Raw genomic sequence first — 27,798 nt, 5'->3', positions numbered from 1 at the left:
ATGGATTATTCCAAGTGAGCTTGATACTAAATGCTTAGTTGTGAAGCTCTTTCTCTTTGTGTGTTTCTTCTCAGGGGCCACGATAACAGCCAGATTAACTATATGTACGCCCAGTATGTTAAAAACACCATGCAGCCTCTGAACATTGCCGATGTCACCAAGGACCAGCGCTTTCCTTGGACGGTCTGTACTCTTTTCTTTTCTTTTTTCTCTCTTTTTTTCCTTTTCCAAAAGTGAGTAATTATCCATCTTTTTCTCACAGAGTGAAAACCCAGCTCACTCCAGCAATCAGATAAAGAGTTTGCTCTGCACTCCCATCTGGAATGGCAAGAAGGACAAAGTCATTGGTAGGCTTTGCTTTGTTGCCCGAATACAATGTTAGCATTGAAAGCATTAGCAGTTAGAAAGTAATATTGTGTTCTATGTCCAGATACATAAAAGGGAATAATAATTGTATATATTTTTTTGATAATGTAATCAGGAAAAGATTTTTGCATTACAGCATGTACTGTAGACAAAGTGGCTTATCACTGTCTTCAATTAATACCTTAGTTTTGTTTTTCTTTAAAAGTAATATAAATTATTTCTGTTTTGTGAAGCTATAGCATTAGCTAACCTTAGATTTTATGAGTTGCACCCTGAGTCAGTTGCATGCATGCAAAGAGAATACTAATGGCCTTACAATTAGTGTAGACTTTGACCATTATCCTACTCAAAACAAATGAAAGCATAAAGTTAAATTGAAAGCTTTGAAATAACTGACTAACTGGTAGCATTGTAGAAGTGCTTGTGTTTTGTGCTTGCAGGGACATTCTCCTGGTACTATGGTTTCCATTTTAAAACATGCTTGTTTGTTTTTTATTAATTACATAACACAGAATGATAATAAGATTTGGACAGTACAGATCCTGCATTAATATGGAAGCAATCCCTAAGAAATTCTGATCAGAGAGGGGTTTTTTCTCAGCAAGTTTTTCTCAAGATCGTTCTTACCTAAATTATTAGCTAGTTGTTTGTTAGTTGGTACAAACCATCATGAGATGGGATAACTATGGGCAAACTCATGACCCTGAGTCAGATGTTAGGTATTTACAGATTTTGTTGGACGTTGTTCATTGACTCCAATTCTGGAAGAATGAACTGATCCAATGACAAGATAAAATTGTTGTTATTCTAAAGCTCATAATCTTACCTGAAGGTTTGCTGAACTAACCTTTATATTAAGGCCTATTTAAAGTGAAGTGTTCTATACTAGACATTACCAAATATAAACAGTAATGTGTTTGTGTTTGCATGTAGGTGTTTGTCAGTTGGTGAACAAAATAGATGAAGTGTCAGGCAGCGTCAAGGCATTCAACAGAAATGATGACCAGTTCCTGGAGGCGTTTGCCATTTTCTGTGGTCTCGGCATCCAAAACACACAGATGTATGAAACCGTAGAGAGAGCTATGGCCAAGCAAGAGGTCACGCTGGAGGTGAGTCAAGCATAAACTAGGGCTGCTACAAACGATTGTTTTGATAGTTGACTAGTCACGGATTATTTTTGTGATTAGTTGGCTAATCAGATCATGCATCCATTGGACGTAAAATGTACAGCTTATTGCACCAGCAGCATCTGCTCTTATATAACTATTATTAGCTTACAGCTTTAAGTGTTTAAGGTATGTGCTAACTAAAAATAAAGACAAGATGATAATTTATTAAATTTTAATGAAATTTGCAGATTGTTTCAGTGGAGTTTAATAAACTCAGCCGTATGCTCCTTGCTATCTAACATATAACAGGACACCGGAGTATATTCTCGAGCATCTCACACTTCTGATAATCAGTTGTCTGCTTGACGTTTATTCAGCTGTGTGAAAACTTAATGTAATAACTTTAATCTCAGCCAAACCGATTTACTCAGGAGCAAATAAATTACTGAAAAAAGCCAAACAATAACATTTCTAAGTTATCTAAGTGTATTATATATCATGTTTAACCTGAGTAGCGAAAAACGGTGGTGGGTTTGAAAACGATTTCCCGGGAGTCCGGTGTTCTCACCGGCTCTAGTGAGCCTTGAACCCCAGCTAGCATCAAGCTGGTGGGTAACAGACGTCTCCGAAAACGTTGGAGCGCTTTTGAAAATATGTGGTGTCTTGATAAACTGAGCAGATATTTGAAGTTTACACAGCTACATTCTTGCCTGAAAGAATAATAAGAGTAATATTAAAACTAAGGAGCTGCCGCCATTGTTGGAAACTGAGCAGGACTGCGCTATGAAGGATGGGCCACGAAGTATATACCCGACCCATCCTTCAGATCTGGGGAAATGAAGGGCGCATTTGTCGGCCGCATTTGTCGGAGTCTTCGAATGTGGACAGTCTTCGTCGTGTCGCTGTAACATAAACGCCCTACTAATGCGGGCACAGGAGGATGCGGTTCCTTAATTTGGACACAGCTACGATACCGGACACTGCTTCTTCTTCTTCGGGGTTTAACGGCAGCTGGCATCCTTGTACATGCAGTGTTGCCATCTTCTGTTTCAGTCCGTTATTACACTCTTAAATCCTTCTACTTATTCCTGCGTCTTTTGGGATCTTAGAAAGCTTCAAACCACGCGCCGACTATTGAATTAGTCATCGACGATTTTGACTAGTCGACTCATCGTGGCAGCCCTAGCATAAACACACATATTGTACAAGTCTGTTTCTCCTCCTTTCCAACTCTTAGAAGGATATTGTAGATTTTCTTATTGTTAGCAGCCTCGCATTTGCATTTGCAAGGCCATTGTTTCAACTAGTGGTTTGAAAGGACGTTACAAAAAAATAAAGGAACGAAAAAAAGGAATTTAAGCCCCATTTTCACTAAAATGAATCTTTGTAGAACTTTAATTCACATGAATACTTTTCAGGGGGAAAAAAGTCTTTCACACTACATTCTCTAGATGAGTAAAGATAATTTGTTTGAAAAAACTGAATTTCATCTTGCTATCAAAAGGGATGACAACCATTACCTATATATAAATATTGTATAGTGTTCTGAGATTTCCCTTCATTTTTTTAGTGAAGTGAAACCCTGAGGTATCTTCTCATCTCTCTGTTGGAGACACAAGTATCTAAGCTGATGTTAATTTTGGTGAACTGCATTTATCGATGGCTGTCAGCCCCTTAGTTCACTGCAGAATCACAGAAACTGCATCTGAAATCTCTTACATTCCACTTTTTTTGGAGCACTAGAATTATCTTAATTTGTTCTGCATCTAAAGACTGCAATCAGATCTTCTTCTTTATGCCCAAAATCACACGATGTAATGTGGATCATTTTTCAGATGTTGGTATTTGACTCAGCAGCTGGTTGGCTGGTGATGACAGTTAGTTACCAGTGAACTTTGAACTGTAAACATGAGTTAAAACCACACAAGTATTAGACAGCTGTAGCCTTAAAATGTTGAAAAATATTACATTTTAAATGCAACAAACAGGAGATGAAATCATTTCAAATTAGTCAAAATTGTCCACAAATCCAAAATGAACACTGGTCATTTGGACTCTGAGTCAGGACGCCAGTCAGTTGCTGTAGATGGCACAGCAGTGAGCTGTGTTGATGAGGAGGTGAGCAGATTAATCTTTTGTGACATTTAACTGTCGGCTCTGTCCTAAAACACAAGCAATCACAGCATGTTTTCTGGACTTCAAAGACATGATTTAATATTTAATATCTCTTCCACATAGAGAGGATCAATGAGCACTTCTACTAGAACAAACATTTTTGTCCAAGTTCCAGTGTCAGCAATCACGTGACATCAGACACACTTTTGATTCTAAAGGAGATCACTGTCACAGTGGGGAGGCTTTGATGACACAACAACACATTTATGTGGACAGTTCTGAAAGCATATGAAAGGCAGCCACTGGATTACAGGCAGGGAGAAATAATAAGTTTTGCAATGTTTGCTGCAGGGCATGAGTAGGAACAAAATGGATAACCCTGTTCCATGTCCTTCATCATGTTCTCACTGAGCCATTAATCACACTATTTTATGTTTTTAAGCTTGAACAAAACAAAGGAGCTATTCTTATTTTTAGGAGAATGCCATTGTGTTTTCACATATGTGAATATGTGATAATATATGTGAGACAATGACATTTTCATAAAAATGCACTTCCATTCTGAGCTAAGAAGCTACAGTGAAAGATCTTTATTTGTAAATTTGTATCAGTTATAACAGTGACAGCCAGTGCATGTTATGTTTACGGGCAAAAGAAGGAACAACACGTCTACATGGCTTCTGTAATAAAACAGCAGTCAATGAATTTGCTCCAATTAAAGCCACATGATACTGAAATATTACAAAAAAACATGTCTAATTAAAAGCTGATGAGCTCTGAGAAATTCACCTGTATTGTCATGTAGCGAGCGGCAGATAAAACTAGAAACCACAGCTTTATTGCTGGCACAAAAGGCAATGGGGAAAAAAGCTAAACTATAACAGAGCATGGAAGGATCTAGCTGACTGACTACAGACCAACAACAAGCTGAATTGACAAACAAACTGAATTCACACACACAATGAGGGAGAATGTGATGATGAACAGAGGGAGATGCAAACAATATACACACGGAGGGTGATTAAGGAAAGCGGACACACCTGGAGAACACAGCTTAAAAGAATCATAACTAACAAGACAGGGGAAGCAAAACAGAACATGACAAGACACGAGACTCAAAAGAAAACAGGAAGTAACACTGACACAGACACACACACACAGACACTCAAGACTAAGACGTGACGTTGACACTGGGACTGGGAACATACACAGAGACGTTTACAAACTGGGGAGACAAAGGGACGAAACACAAAGAGATGAACATGGGAACAGGAAGGGAGAAAACACAGGGCCAGGACTACAAAGGTATTCACAGAGACAGAACACAGAGAGACCAGGTAGAAACAGGGACATGACTGGGGAGAAAGGAAGTAAACAAACACAGGGACACTGATGACAGGATACTGAGATGAGACAGAGATAGATTGGAAACGAATGGGAAGAAAGATAAAACAAGAACCAAGAGTTTAAAATAACAAACTTGCAACACTAGTGAAATACAGAACTCAAACCTAATACAAAATTTGAATATAAACAATTAATACATTTAAAAGAATGAATAAAGAGTCCAGAACAACCTTAAAAACTGGGTCGAAGACCCAAGACAATGACACGTATCAGAAGATGTTCTCTGATCTTCTTTAGGGTCCTAGATCCAGTATCAACAAAAAGAAGAGCTGTAATGTGTATGGATCCAAAATTAACAAGACAACATGCATGCATCAAGTGCAAGAAACACACAGCAAAATGAAATGTTATGACTATGATTTCTGTCCCCTAAAGGAGAGAAATGAGTTGTCGTTGCCCCCACACTTGGGGGCTGACCCTTATAAATTTCACCTCTCAAATGGTAAACAGCCACCACAGTTCTGGGTGGATCATCCCTCTTCCCACCTGAGAGAGGAGGTCCCTGTAGAGACTGATTATCTCTGCATATCATGGCCACTGACAAGCCTTTAGAATCAGAAAACAGCTCCGCTGACACACTCTCCTTTGAATTGGTGGTATCATTTACACTGGGGGAAATGCACACAGCAGAGAGTGATACAGCTTTAACAGGGAAAGGCGTACTTACTGAAGCTGCTATGAGTCCTGTCATGCAGAAAGGCTAAGGTGCTCCTCTCTCAGTGAGGAATTAATGCTATCTTCGTAAAGATGTAGGGAGCAATAAGATAACTTCACCAGGCAGCAGCACCAGGAATTTGTAGGATTATGCTGTTGAATGCATATGCACATATCAGCAAGTGTTTGCGGTCTGGATCTATGGCCACTTGAAAGGAAGTATCTGTTAGATCGATTGCTTTATACCAATCCCCTGGTCCAACTGCTGTTGGACTTGGAAGGAGCTTCCTACACTCAGAAGGGAGAAGGTCCACCCGACCGACAAGCACTGCACAAAACACTTGATTGTATTTTCATCTGTTGGTAACTAAAAATAGTAAACACAAGATTTAGTCGCTGTGTTTGACAGTGCACTCCTCTTCATAAAGGATTCTTTTTTATTTTGGATTTGACTGACATCTGGTTGATGAGTAGTGCCACTTTTCTTTTTTATAGCCTGTCAAAAGCCTGTTGAGCTGTCCGTTTCATTTTGACAGCCTGCAAGTATCAGAGCCCACTTTTTTTTCTTTATAATTTCCAAAAGTCTCTGAACATGGCATGTTTACATCTTGTCTTTTATACTGATGTCTATTAACATGCACTGTGCCTGCTAAATAAAAGAAAGGTCATGCAGAATGTCCAGTCAGTCAGACATATTTGTATTTGGTGAAATAATTACTTGTGCAATAATCATATCTTTTTTTTCTGCAAAACTCATCTTTTTTAAATACATGTGTTGCAGGTCTTGTCGTATCATGCCTCTGCTGCAGATGAAGAATCACGGGAACTCCAGGTAGCTGAAGTAAATTGAAATGCATTAATTTAACATTATACACTTAGCATGGAAAGAGAGAAACACAGGCAGGTGATGTTGTTAAGAGAAAGAAGGCTTCGTGTAGAAATAACATCTTTGGCTGAATCAGTAAGAAAGTATGGGAACTACATGGGCCCAAAGATATTTGGCATGTAGACTGAAGCAGACGGGGATCAAACCACCAGCCTTCCAGTTAGTAGGTGATCTGCTCTACCACCTGAGCTACAGCCATCCATGACTGAGTATCTCAGAGATAAGCTGAGATACTCAGTCATTTGGGAGAGGCTTAAAGTAGAGTGGCTACTCTTCCACATCAAAAACAGCCACTTTTGATGGTTCTGGCATATCCTGGATTCCTCTTAGGTGACATGTTTTGGATATGCTAAGGATATGCTGGATAGATTATCTATCTATCAGTGGGATTTGTAATGCCACAGTTAGGGATGGGTATTGATAAGATTTTCACGATTCCGATTCCATTTTCGATTCTGTTTAACGATTCGATTCTTTATCGATTCTCTTATCGATTCTTATTTTTAAAAAAGGAGAACACTAAGGTTGATTAGCTTAGAACTTTGTTTTATATCTTCTCTTTGAACAAGACAGACATTTAGGAGTAACATGGCCTTACAAACCCAACAGTGAGATCTTAAGAGATCCACAGCCTACGGCTCTTTAATGGGGTGTCACAGGGTCCCCAGGAAAAAAATTGTAAATGTAAAATAATAAAATAAATATTCTTCTGTAGCAATAACAAAGTATAGCATAAATTATTCTGTAGCAATTACACAAGAATATCCAGTAATGTCCCTGCCTACAATTAAACACATTCACTTACTGAAAATCGGGGGCATCTGCTGTGGCAAAGCCTTTTACCACAAACTTAGTCACTGCTCGGTGACATTCGTCTATCCTGCCTGAAAGGAGACGCTACCGGTAGACTGCAGCGAGAACTGCCAGCATCTGAGCCAGCCAGACTCTGTCTGTCTCTCTCATCATGGTCACTAAATGCACAGTAATGGCAGGTTTGTAATAAGGCAGATCTCACTAACATAATATGCACTGTTAGTTGATTATTTATCTGCCACATTAACGGGAGAGGACGTGCAAACGTTACCGCTGCTGCTGGGTTGAGATTTACGAGTCCGGAGCGGAATTAAAAACACGACATTCATTTAAGGTTATCACGTGTTTTGTGAGCAATTGGTTTTGCATATTCGTAGTGTTTCCTCCCTTAAATGAAATATTTACTTTGCAAGTATTGCAAGTTGCCCTGTTGTCATCCGTTCTCGTAAAGTATAATCAAACTTTTGAGCGTTGAGCTTAGGCGCCGTGTTTCCTGTCAGGTAAATGACGCTCCGCAACGACTGGAATCGATAAGGGAATCGTTTGCAAAAATGGCAAACAATTCCAAGGAATTGACAGTGGGAACCGGTTCTCAACAAGAACCGGGTTTCGATACCCATCCCTAGCCACAGTATCCCCCTGGAACACATGGAGGAGAATGAATTGATGGACGGATGGAGTTTTGAATCCATGTGTCTTGTTTATGGGGACATTAGCACTTAATTTGATAATGTTGGTGGTAATATATCTGGTGATAATATATACTTCTCTTCATTGGGATTGGATCATTAATATGATTCTTTCTACTATTAGTATTTTGTGTCTAATTTAAATATTTTTGAGCAAATCGTGTATGAATGAACCCCACAAATCAACCAAAAAAAGAATAAAGGATATTCCAAGTGATTTTGAGTAGCTCATTTGTAGCATCTAACTGGCTCATTGACTTCAAGGTACCTCTTAAAATATGAACCAATTAGAGCAACCCATCTTCCCCACCAGCACTAACAGTGGCACTGCTTGACCATCTGAAAGGATCCTGCTCTCTTCCTCTCTCCTTATAGCAAACTGGCTGAACTAATAGCGTAGTGTCCTCCCTTGGGCACAAGAGAGAGGATGTGTCACTTGGTAACTAGGACACAGAATTGATTATTTTGGTAGTCTCTACTCAAGAGGTAGCTACATACTGTATATTTGGCACATTGCACACCTCATAACTGCATTTTAAATTAAAGTTGCTTCTGTAACAGCAACAGAATTAAGAATTGAGATTTGAATCTGATTAATATTTAATCATTAGTCTTTAGTTCAACTATATAATGCAGAATTTCTGAATTTGAAGCCTGTTGTTTTTCCTGCTGTTTGCATGTATATATTCTGTGTGTGTTTGAAGTTAGCAACCATTCCATCAGCCCAGTCGCTCCATCTTCTGGACTTCAGCTTCAGTGACTTTGACTTGTCAGATAGTGAAACCACGCTGGCTACTGTGCGGATGTTTGTTGACCTCCACCTGGTCCAAAACTTTCAGATGAAGTACACGGTAAGAACTGACCTGGGATTTTACACAAACAGGTTAGACTTAACATGTGCTCCATTAAAATCCATGAGAACTGCAAACTTGCTTTAAAAATACCACTCAGGCCTTTGTTTCAGAGGTGATGCTCTGTTCCCACTGCTCTTCTGCATAGGCCTCAACCACCTAAGCCAGCTCATCACTAAGAATGAATACAGATATAGATTCAGTACTGATTTAGGTCAAGCTGAGTGACCACTAGTTACCTCCTGTACAAGCTCTATGCCAGTAAGACTTACTGATTCACCTCACCAGCCAAATGTTTGCAAAAAGAAGAAAGGGGATCCGGATTGAAGGGATGAAATTCTCAGAAGGGAGAATAGCAGATGTAGAGGACAGCTTCAACTACCTGGGTATCCCACAGGCCAACAGGAACCATGATGAATATGCACTAAGTTAAGCCACAGCCAAATAAGGTAAGACAGGTGCTGAGAAGCCAGTTGAGTGTTCGGAATAAGAATCTGAGCCATCAGTACATACATCCTACCAGTCATCAGATACCCTGCAATAATAAGCTGCCAAAAGGAGGTTATTACTATGTCAACGCACAAGAATTCCCCACAGTGCATGGTAGTCTTCAAGCAACAAGCAACGGAAGATGTCCAAGCTACAATTCAGGATGAAACACTGATCATGCACAAATAAATCAGGAAGATGACACCCTGAGTTGAGCTGCTACAAAATGCCTCAGGCAGCTTAAGACAGAGAGTGACAGGACGTGGAACAGAATAAAAACAGAGTTGGTCTAGTGTTCCACGACCGGGATGAAAACCGCATTGTTCCTCCTGTATCCGAGGTTTGACTAACTGACGGACTCTCCCTTCCAGCATCCTGGCATAGACTTTCCTGAGCAGGCTGAGGAGTGTGATCCCCCTATATTTGGAGCACACCCTCTGGTCCCCCTTCTTGAACATGGAAACCACCACCTCACTCTGCCAATCCAGAGGTACCGCCCCAGATCTCCTCAAGACATTGCAAAGGCATGTTAACCAAGACAGCCCTACAACATCATGCAATGGAGGCGCTCAACATGCTCCATTCGGACTCAGTGTCCCCAGTCTCCCTCAGAATGTTGCCGAAGCTCTAACAGAGGTGAGAGTTGAAGCTCTTGTGGACCAGGGCTTCAGCTAGGCATTCCCCATCTGAGGTGGATCAGTGAGTCTTGCTCAATACTGGCATACAGCTTGTACAGGAGGTGACTTGGTGCTCATTCAACTTGACCTACGATTTAAATAGAGCTAAAGCGTTTTGGGTTTTTTTGGGTTTTTTTTAAAGGCTCAGCTACTGTACATGCACTGCAAGCCAAACCATTCATAATCTTAAGAGAACTAGCCTTAAAGTAGCTCTTATTGTGCAACAACAGATATTTTACTCAGAGTAGAAGGTTTGACTTTAAAAGGGCAGCACAGAAACAACCAATATCTTCAGTGTATATGATGAACTGTTGCAAAAAAAACAACCTCCTTTTTGTCAGCAACATTAAACCATTACATTATGAGCAAATGTGTCGGAGGACAAATAAATGCATTTACAGCTGAAGAAGTATCATCACACAACAGTATCACACAACAGTATCATGCACATAAAACAATACCCCTCCAAAAGTCACCGACACGAGACTGTGTCGGTGACTCTGTCATCGCTGTCTGTTAAACCCAATTCTCTGCTCATCTGACTTTTAATTGGCGCCAGCATCAGCAGATCATTGGCAGGATTGGCTCTCCACCTTTAGGTGCTCTTGGTGGCTGACCCCTGGGTGCCTGCGGGGAGAGGCCTCACAAAAAGAAACTTTGACTGGAGGAAGTTATGGCCCTCCAGCAGTGCAGGCTGTCAGTTTAACTGTCACACCAATAGCTGACAAACTGGCCATCCCAGAGCATCACACCCTGGAAGCTGAACTGCACACCAAGTCATGATTTGATTGCAATCCTAACATGTTATACAGACACTCATTCAAGTCTGAGATCAAATTATAATGTTTCCTATAGAGAAAATGAGCCCCGATTTGATTAGATGAATAATAATTTGGATTCTCGTGGTGCCTCAGATTGGAATTAGTTTTATTCACAGTGTGGTCATGACGAGCGTGCAGCTTAGCACCCTGCCAGCAGATCAGGGCTCTCTGCTTTGTTCCTGCTAAGTGTTCACTTTCGGAAATGGCAAAGAAAATGACCCTGTGCTTGTCACATTTGCCTTTACTTTCAATTGCTAAAATTGTACCCCACTTACAATGTACTGCTTTAGTTTGTTTTTCATTTTCATTTTGGTCCCATTGTAATAACAATAATAATATTTAATATTTATAACAAGGTGCAATAATAACAGTGTGCGATACACATACACTTATTCTTCTTTTTTATACTAAGTTAATATACTGTGTTGTGTTGTTTGTTGCGTTGTGATGTTTCATATCGTGTCATGTTGTCTTATATGTAGTGCCGATGTAGGACAGTTTTCCAATTTCATTGTACTACTGTACTATGTATGACTGTGCAATGACAATAAAGAGTTATCTTATCTTATCATATCTTATCTTGTACGTGTTGTGTTCTTGAAAAAACATTGTTCCTCTAGCATAAATTCTGTAGAGAATAATTTAACTTTAATTTATAATTCATTATTATTTTCTTAACTTAAATTAGTTTGTACTAGTATTAGTTCGTAAAGACATGATGGCTTGGCTGTCTGTGTCAGACATCTTCTAAGTGCTCAGCACATTAAAACCACACTGACTGTAGTAAGATCTTATTGACATAACATGGACATAAATGTCAACCCTTTTTATTTTAACCTGTGTCACAGTTTGTATCTCAGTGGACACAAATTTAAAAATTATCCCTGGTTGCTGTTGCTGTGGCCTTAGCCTTTTTCACCCCTTAGAAATGTGTCCCTTGTTGTAGGAAACTTACTTTCAGACAGATAGAAGCAGGGTAGTATTCTGCATACAAATAGCAGTCAATTTAGAATGATTGTCTCTACAATCAGGCGATGCAAAGAACAAAACCAAATTAAATTTTGTATATGCTTTTACTTTGCAACATTTTTATAACACTGGCTCTCTTCTGCAGAGTTTATGTCAGTGGATTATGAGTGTTAAGAAGAACTACAGGAAGAATGTGGCCTATCATAACTGGAGACATGCCTTCAACACAGCCCAGTGCATGTTTGTTGTCCTCAAGTCAGGGCACTTACAGGTAAGTGCAGTCAAAAAATATAGTCATTCATTCCCAGAGCATTCTCATTCCCAATAAGTAACATACCGAGGATTTTCCAAGGCATCTCACAGTAACAGTAATCTTGCTGCAAAGGGCAACCACTTTTTTTCTAAGTAATCCAACATGTTTTATTGACATTTTACATAGTTACAGTTTGTCAGAGCCACTTGCTACTACATTTGAAAGTAAAGTGTACCTTTTTAAAATTAATTTTTAATGTGTAGTAATGCAATGTGACACTAGTCAAATGTCCTCTTGTACAGAACTTGTACTGAGGTAAAGAAAAATGATAGAGAATATTTTAGCAGATGCAAGAACTTTGCTGTTTCAGATAGTTAATAAAGCCGTGAATGGTTGTTTTTAACCCAAACCATTCTTTTTTCTGACCATGCATTAAGTGCTTCTGGTGCTAAAATGTAAAAAGTACCGGTAGTCGTTGCCTGACAAATTCAAATCAAACCTCACCAAACTTAATATGAAATCAAAGTCCAAAACAAAAGTCTAAAACTTAAAATGAAGTAAAATGCTAACACCCCCTCATTCACCTTTTTTCAGTTATTTGTGCGTTTTTGGCTCTTTTTGAGGTGAGGTGAGACATAAAAACCAGCTCTCTTAAAAAGAGCCTAAATTCCAATTAAGAATCCTTGGCAAGGACTCCAGAATACCAATATCAAATAATTTTTGATTCGGGAATAATTCACATTATAAAAACTAGTGATTTTTGTGTGCAAAATTGGCAGCTGGCTGCATAAAAGCTTTTGTGTCATATGCAGAACCAGCTTTGATGTCCACTCCAGGGTGCATGCTGAGCACACACACTGCCAAAAGTGTATTATAACAGCATTGTGTACACAACTGTATTTTTTGGTTTGGTTGTGGAGGCAGTATGTCATCTGTTAACCTGCTGCCATTTTTCCCGCCTTCCTTCCTTGCCTTAATGTACTTATTCATCTCCTAACAGAGCTATATGAGTGATTTGGAGGTGCTGGCTCTAATGATTGCAACACTCTGCCACGACCTGGACCACAGAGGAGTCAATAACTCCTACATACAGAGGTACATCAGAGAGCATGAGTCACAGAGGTGTGTGCATGATCATATATGCATGCGTGGGAGCACACTATTCACCCTCGGTTTCTTCTTCTCCAGGAGTGACCACCCACTGGCCCAGCTCTACTGCCACTCCACCATGGAGCATCACCACTTCGATCAGTGCCTCATGATCCTCAACAGCCATGTAAGCACACTCACTTGCTCACTCACACACGCGCTCATATGTAGGAAGCCTTCTAGTCAGACTATCATTCTTCTCTCTACTCTATCCCTCTACTTGCCACCTGTGTAATTACATAAAACATTAGTACAGAATGGCTTCTTACTTTGTCTAATAAGCAGCAGACAACTTATATTGTGGGCTTTTTACATCCCTTCAGAAAGGCCTTCAGGAATAAAGATGTGGTGTGGTTCAACCATTGCCTCACAATACAATTCTCACACTGCATCCACAAATGCTAATTAAAAATTTCCCAAAATAAACGTAAAATCCATCCATCCATCCATTCGCTTCCACTTATCCTTTTCAGGGTCGCGGGGGGCGCTGGAGCCTATCCCAGCTGTCATAGGGCGAGAGGCAGGGTACACCCTGGACAGGTCGCCAGTCTGTCGCAGGGCCAACACACAGGGACAGACAACCATTCACACTCTCATTCATTCGCACATTCACACCTAGTGACAATTTGGATTATCCGATTAACCTATCCCCACAAGCTGCATGTCTTTGGACGGTGGGAGGAAGCCGGAGTACCCGGAAGGAACCGACGCAAACACGGGGAGAACATGCAAACTCCACACAGAAAGACCCCGGCCTGATGGTGGAATTGAATTCAGGACCTTGCTGTACGGCAACAGTGCTAACCACGGTGCCACCGTGCTGTCCTAAACGTAAAATATATAGAAAGAAAAAAGAAAAAAAATCCAGAAACACATTTTTTGGTGCCAGGAATGTAGACATTTGGATATTTGGTCATGGACACAAACAGCTGGAGACCTGACAGCCGAGTAGTCAGTCCTGTTATCCCGTCGTTAAGTGATGACGCGACGAATCCTACTTCCGGGTCTAAAGTAGTCTGCGTTTAATGTGGCTTTTGTGTTGTTAACATGTTTAATGTTATGTATTTTCTTCTATTTAATCTCAAAAAGCTCCTAAAACAGTCAGTGATCACTGTTGACCTCCCTCTGCTTTTATTACCGCTAATCATTTATTTAAGCTCAGTTTTTAAAACCTTAGGATGTAGCTACAGCCCAGCCCATGCAGCAGTATATGAATGACTAACCTCGTATTGTGGATGGATTATCTCAGTTGTTCTCCTGACTGAAGTTTGGTCCTTTTACAGCATCCTGCCATGCGATTACATTTGTTCCTGACCACCGAGAACACTCACGTTAACTTTTATTGAGTGGAAAAAAAGTTAGCTTGTTTATATTATGCTAACATAGCTGTGTCGCTAGCGGTCACGTAGCACATCATTATATACCAGCTAGCCCAACTTCAGTAACCCTACAAATGTCACTGCTGTTTAGTTTTCTGTCTTCATTTATGTTGGAAGTGATAACAGAGCTGTACGTTTTAATTTGTTTCCAAAACCCCGCAGTCAGGACATGGTATATTGTATTTAGATAGAAGCTAGCGAGCTAACTTCCTGCTAACTTCTAACTCCGTTAAATGTCATAAATTCCGTTTTCATGGATGCCTGGATGTTAAACTCAATTGTTACACCTGGTAGAGCAGAACGCTGATCATTTTATTAAAGATGAAAGACTTTAGACAGTTTTTCAACTCTCAGTAATGCCATAGTGATCGTTTGATATATGGACCTGCAGCGGAGTTTAGGTCCAGACACGGCTAGTAGTGACGTCAGACTGAACAACCGGATACTTTTTTTGAAGTCCGCTACTTTGGGTGCAAGCATAGTTGGTGCACTGTGATCTAAATTCTTCACATACAAGTCTCTATGGTCACAAAAATAGGCAGGCATCTCGACCTCCTCACAGACCCTTGTGCTTACTATCTGATTAAACTTATGTAGTTTAAACTTATATGGAATATTTCATAGCAAGGAAATTTCATACCGACTGGGATCCTATCCTATGGTACAACGCTGGAATTCACAGAGCTCCTGAGACTGACCCATTCCTTCACAAATGTTTGTAGAAGCACTCTGCATCGCTTGATTTTAGACACCTGTGGCCATGGAAGTGATTTGGATGGATGAGTAAATACAGGGAGTGCAGAATTATTAGGCAAATGAGTATTTTGTCCACATCATCCTCTTCATGCATGTTGTCTTACTCCAAGCTGTATAGGCTCGAAAGCCTACTACCAATTAAGCATATTAGGGGATGTGCATCTCTGTAATGAGAAGGGGTGTGGTCTAATGACATCAACACCCTATATCAGGTGTGCATAATTATTAGGCAACATCCTTTCCTTTGGCAAAATGGGTCAAAAGAAGGACTTGACAGGCTCAGAAAAGTCAAAAATAGTGGGATATCTTGCAGAGGGATGCAGCAGTCTCAAAATTGCAAAGCTTCTGAAGCGTGATCATCGAACAATCAAGCGTTTCATTCAAAATAGTCAACAGGGTCGCAAGAAGCGTGTGGAAAAACCAAGGCGCAAAATAACTGCCCATGAACTGAGAAAAGTCAAGCGTGCAGCTGCCAAGATGCCACTTGCCACCAGTTTGGCCATATTTCAGAGCTGCAACATCACTGGAGTGCCCAAAAGCACAAGGTGTGCAATACTCAGAGACGTGGCCAAGGTAAGAAAGGCTGAAAGACGACCACCACTGAACAAGACGCACAAGCTGAAACGTCAAGACTGGGCCAAGAAATATCTCAAGACTGGTTTTTCTAAGGTTTTATGGACTGATGAAATGAGAGTGAGTCTTGATGGGCCAGATGGATGGGCCCGTGGCTGGATTGGTAAAGGGCAGAGAGCTCCAGTCCGACTCAGACGCCAGCAAGGTGGAGGTGGAGTACTGGTTTGGGCTGGTATCATCAAAGATGAGCTTGTGGGGCCTTTTCGGGTTGAGGATGGAGTCAAGCTCAACTCCCAGTCCTACTGCCAGTTTCTGGAAGACACCTTCTTCAAGCAGTGGTACAGGAAGAAGTCTGCATCCTTCAAGAAAAACATGATTTTCATGCAGGACAATGCTCCATCACACGCGTCCAAGTACTCCACAGCGTGACTGGCAAGAAAGGGTATAAAAGAAGAAAAACTAATGACATGGCCTCCTTGTTCACCTGATCTGAACCCCATTGAGAACCTGTGGTCCATCATCAAATGTGAGATTTACAAGGAGGGAAAACAGTACACCTCTCTGAACAGTGTCTGGGAGGCTGTGGTTGCTGCTGCACGCAATGTTGATGGTGAACAGATCAAAACACTGACAGAATCCATGGATGGCAGGCTTTTGAGTGTCCTTGCAAAGAAAGGTGGCTATATTGGTCGCTGAGTTGTTTTTGTTTTGTTTTTGAATGTCAGTAATGTATATTTGTGAATGTGGAGATGTTATATTGGTTTCACTGGTAAAAATAAATAATTGAAATGGGTATATATTTGTTTTTTGTTAAGTTGCCTAATAATTATGCACAGTTGTCACGGCTGCTGAGACGAGCCGTGTGGTATTGAAGGGAAAAAGGACCCAAAACACAGGCAGTAGATGATAACGCTGGTGATGATTTATTTACACAGTGGTGAGAAGGCAAAACAGGCAAGAGGGAAGACAAAACTAAAGACCTGAACTGGGAAAGCTAAATGACAAACCTGAGAAGATACAACAAGGGATGAGGGGATGAGGGGATGAGAGGCAGAGAGGCAGAGAGGCAGAGAGGCAGAGAGGCAGAGAGGCAGAGAGGCAGAGAGGCAGAGAGGCAGAGAGGCAGAGAGGCAGAGAGGCAGAGAGGCAGAGAGGCGAGCAGGACACCGAGTAACACAGACAAACCGGTAACAGGCAGGAGAACACACAGGGCTTAAATACACACACCAGTAATCAGGGGATGAGAGACAGGAGGGCAACACAGCTGGGAGGAATCTGGGCTGACGGGACAGGGGAAACGTAAACTGATCACACTCACATACGACACGGACCTTCACAATAAAACAGGAAACTCAGACACATGTAACCAGACAAGACATTGAACTAAACAGACAGATTCACAAACAGATGGGGTGACACCATAGACAGACAGATACAGACGCAGACTCAGAGGCAGACCGAATATAACACAGAACTTAAACAATCATCATCTAGAAAATGATAACAAACTAAAAGCGCTGGGTCACCGACCCAGGACCATGACAATAGTAATAGTCACCTGCACACGCAGATATCCCCTTAAAATAGCTAAAACAAAAACAAACTAAAAACTACTTCCACAAACATTCAGCTTTGATATTAATAAGTTTTTTGGGTTCATTGAGAACATGGTTGTTGTTCAATAATAAAATTGTTTCTCAAAAATACAACTTGCCTAATAATTCTGCACTCCCTGTACTTCTAAAGCCCTTGTTAACGTGTACCATCTTCTACTGTATTGTTGTGTTTTATAGCCCATTTAGATAATCAGACATTCATCAACTCCCACAGGCAGCAGAACCAGCATTAACAAAAGAAGCCTACAAATTTGTTCTTTGGTACTAAACGCTAGCTATTCTGCCTACACCTGAATGCCTCCTCTTTTAAACTGCACTGCATACTGATAGATGGAAATACAGACTGTAGCTAGCATCACTAATACAAGAGCAATACTAGGAAGACAGAGGGAGCAAATCTAGATCTTTTTCCACACCCAGATTTTAACCCCAATACTGTTATGTAAAACATGGCTTTAGCTGGCCTTTCACAGCTGCAGCTCATTCTTTATGCAGCAGCTGAGCTCTTGGCAGACTCAGTCCAGAGAATCCATCTCCACCCTCTGGTGTTCCCACATGGCTCCCTGCCAGCAGAAATAATTTCAAACTTTATAATCTACAAGGTTCTGTGTTATGTCCCACAAGATCAGGATGTCCAAAGTCTCCCATTTATGTTCTTTTGTGGAACACTGAAAAAAATTGCCAAAAAGTCACAGAAGAAAATGATAATTTAATAACTACCTCCTGGTAATGCAATAGCATGCCCATAATCCAATAAAAATACTGAGCATATAAAGTAATACATTTTTATGTGTAATGCAATAAGCATAATGTGTGTCTTCACTGAAAAAATTTAGCACAAGGAAACATTCATCTAGGCTCATTTCCTTAACTGGCGAAAGTTCCTAGTGTAAAAACAGGATATTATCTCTAACTGGCTTCCCACCCTCCACCTACAAACCCTGGCCAGGTTTTATGACTTCCTGCCAAAGACTAAAGTCAACTCTTGTGAGTCCTGTGAATTTTGATCTGTGTTTCATGTGAGGCCTGATTTAGATTTCTGGTAGGAAACATTGTAGAGCCTACGATGTAAGCTATGTAAGTGGCCGACGCTATTGCATTTATGGTTGTGAGTGGTGTATTATGTGTTAATTATCAAGTGTTTTACATGCGGTGCTGCCTCATAGAAACAAATAAGATGCTGGGACCTTTGCCACCCTTGTGCCCACTCTTTGTTTCTGAAATAAATTGCTGATATTTGTGAGTCCTTATATTGATGCTATGATTAGTATTCTCATATTGAGGCAATGATTGTTATTCTCTCACTGATAAATTTAAAAATTGTGAAAAAGTACCCAGAAATAGACAGAAGGAATCAACTGAATAGTGTAATCACTATAGTTTCGGGCTGCGTTGATCCAATGCGTAGTTATCTTTCTTGGGAGTTTTACATTAGGTTGTCCTGTAGGTTATGTACCGATAAGCCCAAAGTAGAGATGTTTGACAATAATGCACAGTGCCACATTTGGTAAATATAGCATAAACATGTCATACCAACTGCCTAGCACAGTGGTGGAAGGGTAATGATTTGAACTTTGCAGTCATTAAATCAGCTTTATTCTAGAGTCAAATATGACGCTAGTTGTCTGACAGCTAAAGATTGGGCAAAACTCGGGCATGCAAGCGAACAGTGATCCCAGCACACCAGCAAATATACAACAAAAGGGTTAGAAATAAAAGAATTAAGGTGTTGCAGTGGCTCAAAATCGAGACCTCAACCTGATTGAAATGCTGTGGTGACACCTTAAGAAACCTACTGTATATGTAATCAAATACCCACAAACCTCAATGAACAGCAATGTTGTAAAGAAGACTGGGGGAAAATTCCTCCACAACTATGTGACAGACAGATAAAGTCATAATCTTTAACTTATTGCTATAGGTGGTTTTACAGGCTATTGAATCTTGAGGTATATTTATCTTATCAGAGAACTGAATATATATTTCAGTTTTACATGACTGTTTCACCCTGAATGTGTAGAGAACAATAGGAGATAGCATTATCCTAACAAACTCCATATCCTGAAAAATCTCAAAGTGTAAACTCCCCTCGCTCAGGGTTAAGTCAGACACTGGGATGAAGACATAGATACCAAATCAAAATCTTAAATGGGGTTCTTTATCTTGCTCAAGAATACTTTGGCATGCAGAGTGTCACAATCTGGTTGTAGGAATTCAGGCGCAGAGCGGTTAGACGTCTCCAAAAAACAGTTTATTTACAGCACCAGTGCACAGTATATACAGTGAAGGGAATCCAAAACTCCAGGGAATCACAGGGTAGCTCTCTCACACTCGCTCACGTCTTCTTGCCCGCACTCACACATGTTCACACGGCAGGGAGGTCAAAGGTCCGGGGAGAAAGGTCTGAAGCAGAAGAGAAGGGAAGTCACAAACTAATCACGAATCTCAAATTACTAAGCACAAGTCTACAGGAGCTGCGAGAAACACTAACGTCAGTAGTACAATCATCCAGCGACGAGAGGATCTGTGTTCCAGCCTCAAATAGTGCTCCCGGTGATGACAGGTGATTGTTGTCAGGTGTGTGGGCCAAGGGCGGGAGCCCACAGTGAGCTCAGCCCAGGCAGAGAGGGAGAGAGAGAGAGAGAGAGAGAGAGAGAACCAAAACAGCACATGTAGCCTTGTGGGGCCAGCCGGGCAGGCACGGAGACCATGGATCAAACCACCAACCTTCTAATTGGTGGAAGACCTGTTCAACCTCCTTAGCAACAGCTTTCCTTATTGAGATACCTAGATGTTCCACAAACTTTTGCCCATGCTCATAGCGTAATTCAGTGAAGCTCAGACACATATACATTTACCATTTCACTGCTGCACCTGTTGGGAGGAAAATCATTTTAAAGTTCTTGCAATGAACTTTGTTTATTATGCGAGAATCACTGCACAGTACTACAGAGTACTACAGTTTTTTAATATTTTAAAAATCTTTTTGGAAATCAAATGTGCAGCAGGTGCTAACTTGCCTGAGAATATTACAAATGGGACTGTGTATTACTGCGGCTAACTATTTATTAGCTGTAGAACTGCAGCTTCACTACTTTCAGTCTTTTCTCAGAAAATTGCATTGAACACAGTATCATTTAGTTTTAATAATTACGTAGAGAATCAGACAGAATCAGACAGCTAACCCTACCCTGACCTTTAACAAAAGATTTACACTGTAGACCCAGTTGCTTGATAGTGGATAGCTATTTTAATGCCATTGCCCTCTTCTGCTGAATATCCCCATTTTATTTATTACGCGTATTATTCCGGTCATTTTTGAGCTGCTAGCCTACCACATATCTTTCAAATGGTCCAATAAAATGCAGAGAAGTACACCCTGCTCTGATTTCTATGGCCTCAAAGCAAACTCTAAATGCACTCCCAACTTCACAAACACCACTTAAGGCCACTGCTGCTGCACACATAAACACAGATGGAGGGATACAGACACCTTATCATATGTAGTGTGATAAGCCGTAATGCAAGTAATCACTAAACAGTGCTCAGCATTGAAGGGACATGTAATGATGTGTCAACATTTGCATATAAACACTCTGTTTATAGTTTTTGTGCAATCATTGCAATTGCCACAGTAAAACCTTAGTAGTGAAACCTGCAGTTAGCTCTGTTGCTACCTTACTGCGAGGACATGAAAATTAAACTCCCATCCAGCAACTCAGTATAACTCATGATATAGCATGCAGAGGTTTTCCTGCACTTACACTGTTTTCTCTCTGTCCCTCTCTCTCCAGGGAAACCAGATCCTGAGCGGCCTTTCTCTGGACGAGTACAAGGCCACTCTGAAGATGATTGAAAGGGCTATTCTGGCCACCGACCTCGCCCTGTACATGAAGTAAGTACTAAACATCAAGCCTCAATGGAGACTGAATGAGAGGAAAAGAACGGAAGAAGAAAAGCAGTATTTTAAAGGTTTTTAATCAGTGCAAAATTGAGTACAATTGAGATTACACTCACCTTGTGATTGTTAAAGCCTTCATCACTTAAGTTCTACTCACTCCTTATAGTAATTCTGTAGGTCTAGATACAAGTTAGTGTTTAAAAGTTGTGTCTTTCTTCTGGTGAGTGTGCATTTGTGTGTGGGTGTGGTGGTGTGGGTGGGTGGATGGAAAGGGGGTATTTTCTTTCTTTGTAATATAATTGGCTTAGAACTCATGTATGTCTACAGCCCCAGAGCAGCTAAAAGTTAAAATGAAAATAAAATACAGACTGTATAAGTACTCAAGCAATTTACCTGCCAAGTACGTTTGAACTGGTGGGATTTTAAGGGTGGCTTCACAGAAAATTTATAGTTTTTCAGTCTTCACAGTGTTGGTTGTTATACCCAGTCTTCTGAAAAGAGGGGTGACAATTTTTTACTACATCTTAATGCATTCATGTTTTTTCTTAACTCCCTCCTACTACCTCAGTGACTTCAGCTCTTATCTTAGCCCACTTTTAGTCTAGACAGTGGGTGGTTTGGGGGCTAAGTGGGTTATATATGAGGATAATTACCTGCTGTGACATTGTTCATGTGGGTGTGTGCTGTCAGGAGGCGAGGGGAGTTCTTTGAGCTGACCAAGAACAACCAGTTTGTTTGGGAGGATGAACACCACAGAGACCTGCTGAGGTGAGTATAGAGTCTCAGATGCCTGCATTAACATTTACATCAACATAAGATAAATGTTCGTGAGGGACAGGCCACCTGCTGTGCAAAGTCTGAAAAGTAAAAAAGCATCATGACAGCGTGATGATTAACACTTCTATTGATCAACATATAGTTGTAAAAGTTATGTGTTGAAACCATTTCTTCAAGAAAAATGGTTTAGCCATCAATGCAGGCATTCTTTGCATTATAGGTTGCCAGATATGGGTTAAGACCAAAGTTTTAGGTTTTGCTATACAAACCTTATATTCAAACCTGGCAATACCATGGTAACAAGTCCAGAGTTTCTCCTGCTATGAGAAACTAGTGTGTCTGTGGAAATTTAATGTCTGTAACTTTGTCACCACCTTCAGGTCAATGCTGATGACCGCATGTGACATCTCTGCCATCACTAAGCCCTGGCCAGTACAAAAAAGGGTAAAAAACAAACAAACAAACAAACAGAAAACCCCGCAACCTTTACCTGTCTGTATGTTGGTACGCTGCTTTTCTGTGTATTTATGTTTTTACTGTGGTATACACACACATCCCCTCATTTCTGTTTTCTATAGTTACATAGTGTTTCTATGAGATATAAAAAAAAAACAGCTGAAACTACTCACTTTACATATAAAGGGAAAATGGCAATGAGTAAAATATTAAAATGTATTTAAAAAATATAAAAATGTATCAAAAACTCAAAATGAAGCAAACAAACCAAATTTTAAAAATAGATTATAACTGCTAGTTAATTTGTTTAATGTAATTTAAAATCTTAGTTAAATTGATGATACAAAAATAATTAAGTTCCTTAGTATCAAGACAGTTAACACTTCTGCTTTGCAGAAGATGAGAGAAACTCAGGGAAAGAGAGTTAACTTCAACTCTGTGTCAGTTACTGGGGTAACAGAGTCTGAACTAAATTTTTGTCTCTGACTCCTCCCCTTCTGAGCTGGCTGTGTGACATCCTGATTCATTCATTCATTCATTAGATTACAGTTTTTTCTGATTGCTTAAGCACATTTTTTGTAACTATTGGCTAATTTTGCAAAACTCTTCACACAAATAAGAAAACCTGTCACCCAATCATCAAAACATTGTAGTTCTCTTGCAAAAGCAAACACAGCTAGATTAACTCTTCACACCTTCGTAAAAATGGTGTTTCCGTATCAAACAGTACACACAAGCCATCATCTACTAAGCACACAATGCGCCAACTGCACACCGATGGTATGAATACAAAACACATCTGGCGTTTGCCTTCCCTGTGCACAAGGTAGGCTATGTCAGTTTGAGCTCATACTTCTGTCATAGATCCATAAGCATGGAGGGATCCAAACTTCAAGTACTGGTGTTTAGTCAAACACATCAAAACAAACACAAGTGTTTATTTCCAAGTATAGGATTATTTGCAATCGCCATAATGACTATATGGGTTACGTAGTCTGCAGTGAACATGCTTCCTCTGCCCCCTCCTCGTCTTCCTCTTGCTCCTCCTTGTCCTTGTCGTCCTCTTCATCCTACTTCTTCACCTCCACGTCCTCTTCCTCGGCCTCCTCTACTTCTCACTCTTTCTGCTCCCACCATTGTACTCCGCACACACAGCTTACCTGTATTATAGTGCTTAGGCTGATTGCAAAGTGAACGAATTATCTAAGAAAGTTTTCACATGTGAAAGTGTGCCAGACAGTTGGCAAATTAGTGTTAATGATAGCCATACATGTGTATACTTTTGCTAGGAGTGTGTTGGAAATTTGGAAATTGAGTGTTGTGCAGTGAATTGTGCCTACAGTCTTGCAAAGTGTGTGTTACAAAATTGCAAACTGAGTGCAAAGCAGTTTTTGTGCTTTTAGTTTTGCAAACTCAGTGAGTGGTTTTGCTATAAGTCTGAATAGTTTTAGAGATTGTGCTACAGGATTCACAGTTAGTGTTTAGGCATTCGGTAAAAACTGTAATAATAACTAATGATTAAATGAAATGAAATCTAAAAAGGTGAGTAAAGAAGAAACAGGAAGTACATCACGAGAAACTCCCAGCAGCCTAGACCTATTGAAGTGTAACTAACTGAGGATTCAGGGTCACCTGATCCATACTTAACTATGAGCTTTATCAAAAAGAAAAGTTTCAAGTTTTATCTTAAATGTAGAAATCCAGGCCTGGAAGCTGAAAGCTTTATATCAGTATAAATGGTTAAACTGGGCAACATTAAAGCAGAGTTTTTCTCTAAATCTCATGGAGCACTTTCATTCAGTAAGTACAATTCTGTCAAAGGATGGAAGGAACACATTTCTTACATTTTTACTGATTAATTATTGGAACAAGAAAATAATCAGACTCATAAAAGCTGATTCGAGGGTGGATCTTCAGGTTTTATCTTCAGTTTCTGTCACCTGCATTTTGTCTCAATTGAATCATTACATTTAACAAATCAAACATAAAGAAGCAGAATTCCAGCTTCATCTTATGAAAATTCAAGTTGGGTAAATGATAACAGCAGACACCATAAAAAAAAAAAATTATATTATATTATATTATATTATATTATATTATATTATATTATATTATATTATATTATATTATATTATATAACAAGCTTCCTGGAATAGAGCCCTGCTGACTGTGACCTGAGGTGCAACGTGCCTTAAAATGTATTCTTTGTTATTCATATCTGATCCTACAATTTCTTACTCTAATTACCTTTCAGAGCTCCTCCTTGTTTTCTCTTTTTTTCTTAATCACTGACCTACTACACACACACACGCACGTGAGCGTGCACTATATTCAATGCTGTAGTGTCCCTGCTGTCCCCCAGTGACCTTCATTAGTCTGTGTCTTGTTAGGAAACTCAGGCCCAGAGGAATTGTTATACAGATAAACATTCTGTGTGTGTGTATGAGAGTGCTGATAAATGAGAGCTTGTTAATAAAAACAGCTGGGCCCTGTCCTCAGATGACAACTCTAAAAAAAAACATTCAGGGCAGCAAACAAGTACATACGTTCCCTGGCTTACACACACTCTGGCAAATCACCTGCTCCTCATTAACAGATTGCGCTAAACCCATACCCCTCCTTCCCTGGTCTGTTTTACTTTCACAGCCTCCATCCATAGACTTTATATAAAGATTAACATATTCACTGTGACGTCACCCAATGGTTTTGGATTCTGGACTGATTCTAATGGTGTTTTCCTAGCATTTAGGCTGATCTGCCATATTGTTTTTGTTTTTTAGACTAGCTCTAAATCTGAAACTTCCAGTCATACTTTTTTCAGTCAGGTAAAGTCATTATAATCATTTAAGGTTATCACTGAGACTTAACAACATAAAATATCATAACGAAAAAGTTGTATTTAAAAAATGCAGTAAAGTCACCACGATTTACAAATATAGCATTCTTTAATATCATGCCATGTTTTTTACTTAAGAAATACATTCTGGTTGGTTTCCACTTTTGATTTTGAAGACCTTAAATAAGTGTCAGTGTTGATGGTATATTTGCACATAAACCACTACATTGGACACTGATGTGTCACTCCATACTCTGCCACACACTCCAAAAGTGGTGTTGTTCACCTAAGTGGACAAGTAAAAAACTATTTAAAAAGTACCTGTTTAAAAAAATGTATTTCAAAAATCTTTTTTTCATGCCTAAACAAAAATACTTTAACAATAAAGTATAATCCTGATTGAGGTTGTCGTGATTCATGCATGAAAGGGTTAAAGAAATGATATGAGTTTGTGAAAGTAACCTCCATAAGCACTGCTAAAATATTTTCATAGATCATGGAGGAAGTAAAGGCAAAGCTTCTTAGTCTCAACAATTAACAACTGCATCATAGTACTTACGTTCCTTGCAGCACCACCGACTCAATCAAGAGCTGAAGACGGCTTCAGCAACACGTTCACACAGAGTGATGTTGATTGATCTTCTTTATCTCTTTGTTAAAAACTTGAGAACACTAACTTTGTGTGGCGCTTTTGGGAGAGCTCTTGCTATTCACTTGTTTCATTTTCCTTCTTCCTTCCAGCTGTCACACAGGCTGTCAGTCTGTCTGGGTCATTCCCAGTCATTTCCTCAAGATTAATGTTCTAACGATGCTGCCTCCAGCAGCAGTATAAGCATTTTGTTATTTCCATGTAGGAGACCTCTTTCTTATTACTCAAACTGCCACAATATGCCACAAAGTTTCCAAGGTTGCAATGACACTATGACTTGCATAGTATACAATTCACCCAACTTAGTCTTCTGTCCAACAATAAATGAGGATTTAAAATTGATGCTTTCAGAGCAAATTATAAATGGATTGATTCTTATAGACCTGTATATATATATATATATATATATATATATATATATATATATATATATATATATATATATAAGCGCTATATAAATACAGTATTCAAAAACGGTCATTCATCCCTTCACACAAGCACTTTTTCTTTACTTTCTATTTAATTCATACACATTTACACTCCAATGAACATATCAGAGAGCAGCTTTGCATTCGCTATTTTGCCTAAGGATACTTTGGCTCACAGACTAGAGCAGCTAGGGATCCAATCACCAACGTTCCAATTAGTAGATGCCCTGCTCTAACTCCTGAGCTACAGCCACCCCATCGTAAAAGCTTACTTTGCTTCTATCTTTGGTTTTACATTTAGTGTTATAAAATTTGCCTTTTAAGAACTAAAAGCTCATAAAATGTTTCAATGTTTCTGCATTTGGTTTCTGATGCAGATAGCAGAGCTGGTGGCCACTGAGTTTTTCGAGCAGGGGGATAAGGAGAGGCAAGAGCTGAACATTGAACCAATTGTAAGTAATTTCAGGGTTCATTTGAATGATATTGGATAAATCCTTCTCAACAGTGCAACATTTGCCATCGAGTGCCCGGGAATCTGTTCTGAATCCTCTGGTATTTCATCCTACTGCATTTAAATATATTCCCTTTCAAATCATGAAGTATCACAACACATTTTCAAGAACTGTGCTGATGTTACAGCCATGTGAAAAGAATGTTTTCTTAGGACTTTATGCAGTCTGTATTGGAAGATCTTTGTCCTACAGTATGAAGTGCCCAGGGATCACTGTTATTGTTATTTGACACTATTTAAACAAACATCTGCATTTACAGTCATGATTAGTTAATCAATTGCATTTGATAAGCAGCACCTGGCCTCTACTCACTCTTTTAATTACCTTTTTAATTCCTATTGAAGCAGTGGGAGGGTACTCATTCTTCACAGACGGTGCATTTATGTGACAAATTTCTTTTTTACATGACTATAAATACCTGTGTCTTATCTTGTCTCAGTTATTTTGTTTGTAAAATGATGTTGGACACACATTATAAATTTAACTAATTGTCATATTTTGTGGTAATCTCTCTCTCCCTCGCTCTATATATATTCTCTCTATATCTATCTATATATAGATATAGAGAGAGTGAGAGATAGCTATATATAGCAATATATATATGTATGTATGTGTATGTGTACACATATATATATATATATATATATATATATATATATATATATAT

The 27,798-nt window shown here is 39.6% G+C and overlaps 1 protein-coding gene across 4 annotated transcripts in view; it reads left to right on the top strand.

The window, feature by feature from the left end:
• The window catches only part of pde5ab (phosphodiesterase 5A, cGMP-specific, b), a 114,736-nt gene that overhangs the window by 83,681 nt on the left and 3,257 nt on the right, over window positions 1-27,798 (top strand). For 3 of the 4 annotated variants that reach the window (XM_082511085.1, XM_082511086.1, XM_082511083.1), the window contains exons 9-20: window positions 75-183; window positions 263-347; window positions 1,300-1,475; window positions 6,433-6,492; window positions 8,744-8,890; window positions 11,992-12,117; window positions 13,100-13,194; window positions 13,288-13,375; window positions 21,367-21,467; window positions 22,164-22,241; window positions 22,631-22,694; window positions 26,997-27,071. In XM_082511085.1, the coding sequence (XP_082367211.1) occupies window positions 75-183; window positions 263-347; window positions 1,300-1,475; window positions 6,433-6,492; window positions 8,744-8,890; window positions 11,992-12,117; window positions 13,100-13,194; window positions 13,288-13,375; window positions 21,367-21,467; window positions 22,164-22,241; window positions 22,631-22,694; window positions 26,997-27,071 (1,204 nt within the window). The remainder of the gene's footprint in view (window positions 1-74; window positions 184-262; window positions 348-1,299; window positions 1,476-6,432; window positions 6,493-8,743; window positions 8,891-11,991; window positions 12,118-13,099; window positions 13,195-13,287; window positions 13,376-21,366; window positions 21,468-22,163; window positions 22,242-22,630; window positions 22,695-26,996; window positions 27,072-27,798) is intronic. The other variant, XM_082511084.1, reaches the window with a different exon arrangement.

This window comes from Aulonocara stuartgranti, assembly GCF_965226115.1.
Source record: "Aulonocara stuartgranti genome assembly, chromosome: 3".
Classification (NCBI taxonomy): domain Eukaryota; kingdom Metazoa; phylum Chordata; class Actinopteri; order Cichliformes; family Cichlidae; genus Aulonocara; species Aulonocara stuartgranti.
This window is presented reverse-complemented; position numbering and strand designations above follow the sequence as displayed.